Below are 8,780 nucleotides of genomic sequence, written 5' to 3'. Positions count from 1 at the left end.
AAAAAAAATAAAAAATTAAATAAAAAAATAAAAAAAATAAAAAAAAAAGACTTGTATCTTCACCAATAGACTCGTTCTAGTATTTCTTAAACCATCCCAGATGCAAATCCTCTCTGAAATTAAGACTGAGAATATTTTGTTATAAAGGGTTATAAGGATGATCAAATCAGTTAACCAGAAATGGAGCTAGAAAATCAGAAAGAAAATTGATTTGAATTGTGTGTGTATGCATGCCCATGCATTATATAATAAACACATACAGAAGGAAAGTGTGTCATGTTTAGTCAGAAGATCTAGTATTATGTCACTGATCTTGGACAGGTAGCTCTCTCACTTGGTTTTCTAATCTATAAACTGTAAATTATAAAATAATCATACTAAAAATGTAAATCATAAAATAATCATAATAAAAATTCCTGACTTATCTTCCACACAAGTTTGTGAAAACTAAACTATATAATACACATGTAAGTGCTTTGTAAAATGTAAAGTACTTTACAAATGTGAGGTAGTATCACATATAGCCTGTGTATGTGTGTTTGTATAGGTGCATAATGTGTGTATGTGCATTAAATATTTGAGATCCTGGATTCATTAATACAGTTCTTTAATCTCTTTGGGAATGACAATCCAATTTTCACTCCTAAAACCCCTGCAGTGTCCTGTCTCTGTTCATTAGCACCTCTAGAAAGCAGCTGACAAGAGGATTAAAATTTAAATCCAGAAATGGGGCTTTGTTCTAGCATTTCTGGTTAATGATATGTTGGGAAGATGGATAAATTTAGTTTAATTGATCAATGGATTTAACTGAACTAAAATTGCTATTTTCTCCATTACACAAAAAAGACGAAATAATAATACAGCCACAACTTCTCATTCCTTCTCTTATTCTTATGCTGAATTATTAAAACCTTCATACTTAACTTGTTATCTACAGTAATAGGTCTTGCCATGTTAGGTAGACCACAGCAATTCTATATTCCTTTCCTTTGCCTTTCTGAATATTTTCTTTATGTTATAAACCAGCAAGTTCACTGTATGTGAAAAAATGTCATAAGAAAAAGGTATCATACTTAATCAAAAACATTTTCAAAATGTTATACTCTTAAAGTATATACACTTTATCACTAGTTAGGTTATTTTTGCATTTCTCTGAAGAGGTGGCTGCATAAAACTTGAAGGTACATACTTGCCCGTTAGAAGCTCATACACTAGAATTCCCAGTGACCAGAAATCCACACTGAAGTCATGTCCTTTGTTGAGAATGACTTCAGGAGCTACATATTCTGGAGTCCCACAGAATGTCCATGTTTTCTGTCCAGACCCTATTTTCTTCGCAAATCCAAAGTCAACCTGGTAAAGAACAGCAAAGAAATTGTGTAGAAACCACAAAACTCATGCTCCTCTTTAAGTCTCCCTCTTACCTCTGAAATCTGCTTTCTACACCCCGCCCTTCCTTTTATACCATACATGCACATATAAACACACACACACACACACACACACAGAGAGAGAGAGAGAGAGAGAGAGAGAGAGAGAGAGCACAACCACCTCGTGTATTCCTTTGCAGAGTCAGATGTGTATCTAGTTGAACTTATGCACATACCTCTCTGCCCATGACCCCTAGAGGATAAGACGAATGGACAAAGGGGAGCCATAACAACAACTTTGAAGCTCAGAGTAAGCAGGTCTAAACACATGTTTAATCTAAAGATGGTATTCTTTGGGAAGAAGAGACAAGGAAGAAGTGATGAACACCTGTGCAAGTAAAGCTCCATCATGAATGTAAAAATAATAACAAAATTGAGAGTTTGGGAAAAGGTCTACTGCTGAGAAGAGGGGGCTTAAAAGTCTGGACAGTCTTTAAAAATCATTATACACAATGTCTGCACCCTACACATTTTGGCAGTCCAAAGCAAAGTCAAGGTAATCTCATGCCAACTTTGTCTGGGTTCTATACACTTTTTGTCTCTCTCAGGAAGGCGAGTGGTGGGTAGCATCTACATTAACTTATTTATTCTGAAAACATACATTCAGCACTCAGTCAAGGTCAGGCTTTGTGCTAGGCCTATAGATTCACAGTTAACTTTGAGACGTTCAGTGCATTAGCAAAATGTACACATACATGATTAATATTATATCATGTTATACATGATATAATTGAACAAAGTATAAACTCAGAGGGCAAAAAGCATATATATCGAGAACATTAGGGAGATGATGGTTGGGGAAGATGTTATTAGGAGGTGACATCTGAGCTTGGCCCTGACTGAGGATTAGGAACTCTCCCAGGGTAATGAATCAGTGCTATCATCCTCTGTTTTCGCAAAACAGACCTTTCCTCTTCTCTGAGCCCCTATTCAAAGAACTCCGTGCACAGAATAGACAGAAAAAAGGCTGGAGCTACAGAAGGGCCCCTCATTGAATCGAGGCAGTGTACATGATGAAATCCTTCCCTTCAAAACACAGTTGGTTTTCTTTCCCAGGCATATTTAGCAAATACTTTTCATCTCCAATATATACAGATATTCTTCTAATAAAACTATCCTCCACCTTCCTCAAATAAACAGTCACACAAATTGTTCCTGGGCTTCAACATGCACATTTCACATAGCCTCTCTCAATAATACAGCAACAATCTTGGCTAAAAAATAAACAAGATTCACATATCAAAATAAGCCCTCATCTAAAAAAGTATGAGTCATTGAACTATAAAATCTAGCCCCTATTTATTTATTCAAATATTGGTATTTAAAATCTTAATGTACCTTAAACAAAGCCCTTAGAAATTTACCATTTTAATGATTCCTTTTAGTGTTTATCACACAACAGCAAGGATTTTCCTATTGGAAAAAAGGAATTTAAACAATCTAATTTGAAGTGGGCTTGTGCTGATTTTTTCATCCACACAGAATGACTCACAGTGATTATATCTACTGTGTGGTTGGGGATATCACAAAATTAAAATTTGTAACCAGCTGAGACTAGCACTTCAACGTATTCCTCAGAGAAAGAACCAATATGAAAATCCTAGCTAATTTTACAAAGAACGAAATTTAAAAGGCAAGAAAGTAATGTTTGTAACGGCATTTGTATGCACACATATATGAAAATATTCTAATCTGTTGCTTTATAACAGCCTTTCAACTCATTTCTTTTTAAATTGCATTTAAGTTTTCCTTGTAAGGATCACTGGAAACTCACTAGCTATTCAGGAGAATTTCTCTAACTCTGAAAGTGGTATATTTCCATTTGAATTTCTGGTTTAGTTTTTGTAATATTTTCATATTGGCCTAAAGAGATGGCAATACTTACATTAAAATTTTAAGACTGATGTAAACGTATCACTTTCTTTATCTCCTTTGATCATATCAACTTTGGTCTAATCTGTTTTGTCAGTGGGAACTGGACACTAAGACCGATCTAAAACATGTGCCTAATATAGAAAGCCCCAAATCTTCTACATCAAGTGTTGTGTATTTTCTATAATAATCACGCTATGTCTGTCTTGTACCACCATGGATACCACCAGAAAGCCTGTCTTTTTTTCATCCCAGCTCTTCTAGACAAGAAAGGTTAATAAATAACTCAATAAATATTTATTGAGTACCACTATATACCAAAAAGACTCACTGGGGAGGTAGCATTTGAGCAGATTTGAGTAGAAATCTCCATGAGATAAGAAAGAAAGCACTGTATAAGTATCTGAGCAGCAGTCATGCTGCCGAAAGGAAGAGCCAGTGAAAAGGCCTGAGATGGAATTACGAATGGTAGGATCAAGAACTGCCAAGAAGGCCAGCATGGCTGGGCAAAAATGGGTAAGGGGAAGAGAGGCAAGAAGTGAGGGCACTGTGGGTTTGCAAAACACAGAAACAACTTCAGAGTTTTTTCTTTTCTAGGAAATCACAGTAAGATTAACAGAAGGGGTATGGCATGGCCTGACATGTTTTAAAAGGATCAATCTAGGAGACAAGAGAATAGACAACACTCCCCCTTGTTTTTTTCAAATTCTACTAACAAAACTGAGGTTTCAAGAAGAGCACCCCATTTTTTTCAAATTCTACTAGCAAAACTGAGGTTTCAAGAAGAGAACCTGAGGAAGTTGCACACAGGTTTGCCCTTGTCTCTATTAAATTCTCATTACTAACGATGGCTTACATCATGCTGAAAACATTATCTCCGAAGATTTTAATAAACTAGAAGGTTTTAAAATGATTCTAAATCTGCACTGATGATTGCATCATTCAGAAATAGAAAAATTTGCATTGTGGCTTGCTGGAGCTGGTATCCAGTAAGTATGAACTCTTTCCCAGAAGTTTCTCTCTGGGTCAGTAAATTTGTCAGATATTGGTTCTCTTGGTCACATAAAAATGGACACAAAATGACTAGTCTAATTAAACCAGATGATTCATGGTGACATGCCATTCCAAAAAAATATTTATGTGGCATTTTTAGTGTACTTCCTTTACCCAAGTCTAGACAAGGTTAAATGGAATCTGTTTATTCTGTCTACCAACAACCAAAGTTGATTTAATGTCTTTCTGCTACTGACGTCCATCCACTAAAAGAGGCAACAATGGATGGGTTCGACTAAGAGGAAGTGAAAATGAAAGAGGCTAAGATCTGGGATGAATGAATCTTTCCAAGTAATGACCCACTCTTCAAGTCTGGTGTACAGATTCAGCTGAAATATCTAAGAGTATTTAGTAGAAGGTGGGTGAGATGAAGGGAAGACTTGCACACCCCAGGACAAACTGGAAATATTTTTTGAGGCTCATCTCATATGCCACCACTTCTTTGAAGTCTCACTTGAATTTACAGAACCAATTCCTTTCTCCTGTGAGGTTCTGTAACACTTTTTATATTCCAGAATTACATCCCTGATGCCAGTGGTGTCTAGTTGTGAATAAATCTAGCTCCTTCGAAAAGGCAATTTATCCTATACATTTTGTACCCCTACAGCCTTTGCAACACAAATGTTCAACCTGTGTTTGGTGAAAAAAAAATTGAATGAAGAAATAATCATTAACGTCAGTTTTATTAAGACATAATGAGGTTTAGGAAGATCATGGAGACTTGTCTGTAGTAAAATTTGAACCAGGTTCAAAGGGAACCTTCTTACTATATAAATTGATGAGGAAGTAGAAGGCGTTTAAGTGAGAAGCAACAGTATGTGTTTAGCACATTGGTGAGAAAAACTTAACTGTCAAGTACAGCTAATAATGGTCTGGCTAATAATGATCTGGCAATAAAAATATGGTTCCAGTTGGTGATTATTTTTAATTTTCAATTTAAAAAATAATCGATACATATAAAATAATGTGACATATAAAGGGTTATAAAGCACGAGAATAAAACACCCCTGCACCTACCAACAGTTTAATAACTAAACAGAAGCAACACCGAAGCCTTCTGTCTTCCTCCCACAGTGTCCTCTTGCTCATTGCCCAAAGGTCCCATTACCCTGACTTTTGTGTTCATCATTTGCTTGCATTGATTTCTAATTTAACCACAAATCTAATATCCTTAAATACTTTACAGTTTTTTTAAATTTTAGATAAATCTTAACGTATTTGATCTCGGGCAAATGGTCTTTTTTACTGAAAATTTATATTTGTCAATTTAATCTATACCCTATATAGTCCACTTATTTTCACTGCTGCATTATAACACTATTGGATTAACATAGCATGATTTTTGTCCATTTTGCTGTTGGTGGACATGTGTGTTATTTCCAATCGTGTATTATTGCAAAAATGCTTCTATTAACATGATTTTCTAGGTTACGTAGTAGAAATGTATACAAGAGTAAAAATGCTGGGTCAAAGACATGGTTTCTTCAGCTTTACTAGATATTGCCAAATTATTTTCCAAAGGGATTGTGTGATATTGCCACCCCTTTGTATAAGAGTTCTGACTGCTCTATGTCTTCACCATCATTTAGTAATATAAACTTTTTATTTTTTGACACCTGTGATTATAAAATTACTGTAGTCTTAACTTGCCTCTCCTCCACTAATAGTTTGAACTATAGCATTATAATTAGTTCTCATATCCGAGGGAGCAATTTATTTCCACACTGTTCTCCTTGTTTATCTTCAGAAATGCCTTGGCTATTTTCGGCCCTTGGTTACTCTACATAAGTTTTAGAATCAGTTTGCCAAGCTTCACAAAAAGTTCTGCTGGAATTTCCATTGGAAGTGTATTTAATCTGTAGCTGAGGAGTGATTCAGAAATGCAGGGTGCTTCCATCTTAGGGCTCTGTCAACTTCCAACTGGCTATGTTCATTAACAAGCCAGAAAGAGTGCATAAAGATCAGCTGCAAACAATTTTTACACTTTAGGTCTGATAGTGGTAAACATCACTTTTGCTCACATTTCACTATTTAGAACTATGCCACAAGGTCACAACTAACCAGAAAAAGTCTGAGATATGCTGTCTAGCTCTGTACCCAGAAGAGAGAAAAATCCATATTACCTATCAATTTAGGTCTTTTAAACATCTTTCCATAAATTTTTATGTTTCTCAATAAAGCTCTTACACACTTTTGTTAGAGTTAGCTCTAGATACCTATTTCCATGCTTTTTGTAAAAGGCATGTTTATGCCTATGTATCAACTATGTTTCTGGCATTTAAAAATACACTAAGTTGTTGCATTATTAATCTTACACCCACAACTATACTAAACTCTCTACCTGATTCTTTTTTTTCACTTTTATTTTAGGTCCATGGGTACATGTGCAGGTTTGTTATACAAGTAAATTGTATGTCACAGGGTTTGGTGTACACATTATCTCATCATCCAGGTAATAAGCATAGTCCTGACAGGTAGTTTTTTAATCCTCTCCCTCCTGTTATCCTCCACCCGCAAGTAGGTCCTGGTGTCTATTATTCCCTTCTTTGTGTCCATATGTACTCAATGTTTAGCTCCTACTTCTAAGAGAGAACATGCAGTGTTTGGTTTTCTGTTCCTGTGTTAGTTCTCTTAGAATAATGGCCTCCAGTTCCAACCATGTTGCTGCAAAGTACATGATTTCATTATTTTCTATGGTTGTGTAGTATTCCATGTTATATATGTACAACATTTTCTTTACTGTTGATGTGGATTTAGGTTGATTCCATGTTTTTACTACTGTGAATAGTGCTGTAATGAACATATGTGTGCATGGGTCTTTACAGTAGAATGATTTATATGCCTTTTGGTATATATCCAATAATGAGACTGTTGGGTTGCATGATGATTTTAAGCTCTTTGAGAAATCGCCACACGGCTTTCCACAATAGCTGAACTAATTTACAATCCCCTCAGCAGCGTAAGTGTTCCCTTTTCTCTGAAACCTTGCCAGTATCTGCTATTTTTTGATTTTGTAATGTTAGCCATTACGACTGGTTTGAGATAGTATTCCACTGTGGTTTTTATTTGCACTTCTTCCATGATTAATGATGTTGAGCATTTTTTCATATGCTTGTTTGCCACATGTATGTCTTCTTTTGAGAAGCATCTGTTCATGTCCCTTGCCAACTTTTAAATGGGATGTTTTTTTCTTGTCAATTTGTTTAAGTTTCTTATAGATTCTGGATGTTAGACTTTTGTCAGATGCCTAGTTTGCAAAAATTTTCTCCCATCCTGTAGGCTATCTATTTACCATGTTATTATTTATTTATTTATTTATTTATTTATTTATTTATTTATTTTGAGACAGGGTCTCACTCAGTCACCCAGGCTGGAGTGCAGTGGCATGATCGTGGCTCACTGCAGCCTCAACCTCCTGGGCTCAAGCAATCCTCCCACCTCAGCCTCCCAAGTAAGCGAAGCTACGGGAGTGCACAACCACACTCAGCTGATTTTTATATTTTTTGTAGAGATGGGGTTTCACCATGTTGCCCAGGCTGGTCTTGAACTCCTGAGGTGTCAACTCCCTCCTGAGGTGTCCCAAAGTGCTGGGATTACAGGCACTGTGCCTGGCCTCTTGTTACATTTTGGATTTCCATAGATTTAATTGTATCACCTGGAAGGTTTTATTGTTCACTTTTCAATCCATCTTTTAATTTTATTCACAGTTTGCTGCATTGGGACCTCCTGTAAGATACCAAATAGAAGTGCTTATACCACCGACTCTCAAAAGTCAGTGGTATACTTCTAATGTTTCATAATTATGTACAATGTTTGCCCTAAATTTTGTAAGGTTTCATTAGGTTAATAAAATTATTTTTCTTCACAGTTTGCTAAGATATTTTGTCATAACTGAATGTAGAAATATGTTAAAATTTTCTCAGCATCTATTAAGGTAGTTATATAATGTTTTTCTCATTTAATCTGGTAAAGTGGTGATTTAGTAAAATTTTTAAGACTTCACTTTTTTAGAGCAATCAGTGAAATGGAAAGGAACGACACAGATTTCCTGTATAATTCCTGCTCCCAGATATTATAGCTTTCCCCATTATCAACATCCCTCACCAGAGTGAAACACTTGATACAACTGATGGATTTATATTGATACATCATGAACACCCAAAGTCTACCTGTCACATAAAGATTCACTCTTGGTGTTGCATATTTTATGGATTTGGACAAATGTATAATGGCAGGTATCCACTGTTACTGTACCATGCAGAGTATTTTCACTCTCCTAAAAATCCTGTGTCCTGCCTATTCATTTATTCTCCCCTGCCCCAAACCCCACCAACCACGAATCTTTTTGCTGTCTCCAATATTTTTGCCTTTTACAAAATGTCATTTAGTTGGAATAATGAAGTATGTAACCTTTTTAGATTGGCT

General features: G+C 35.7%; 1 protein-coding gene across 4 annotated transcripts in view; it reads right to left on the bottom strand.

Moving 5' to 3' along the window:
- Nucleotides 1-8,780, bottom strand: part of PRKG2 (protein kinase, cGMP-dependent, type II) — a 129,688-nt gene that overhangs the window by 20,094 nt on the left and 100,814 nt on the right. For all 4 annotated transcript variants that reach the window (XM_011972095.1, XM_011972097.1, XM_011972096.1 and 1 more), the window contains one exon: nucleotides 1,190-1,353. In XM_011972095.1, coding sequence (XP_011827485.1) covers nucleotides 1,190-1,353 — 164 coding nt within the window. The remainder of the gene's footprint in view (nucleotides 1-1,189; nucleotides 1,354-8,780) is intronic.

The sequence above is a fragment of the Mandrillus leucophaeus genome, unplaced genomic scaffold, assembly GCF_000951045.1.
Source record: "Mandrillus leucophaeus isolate KB7577 unplaced genomic scaffold, Mleu.le_1.0 Scaffold1268, whole genome shotgun sequence".
NCBI lineage: Eukaryota > Metazoa > Chordata > Mammalia > Primates > Cercopithecidae > Mandrillus > Mandrillus leucophaeus.
The sequence above is the reverse complement of the archived record's forward strand: the minus strand, read 5'-3'. Positions and strand labels throughout refer to the sequence as shown.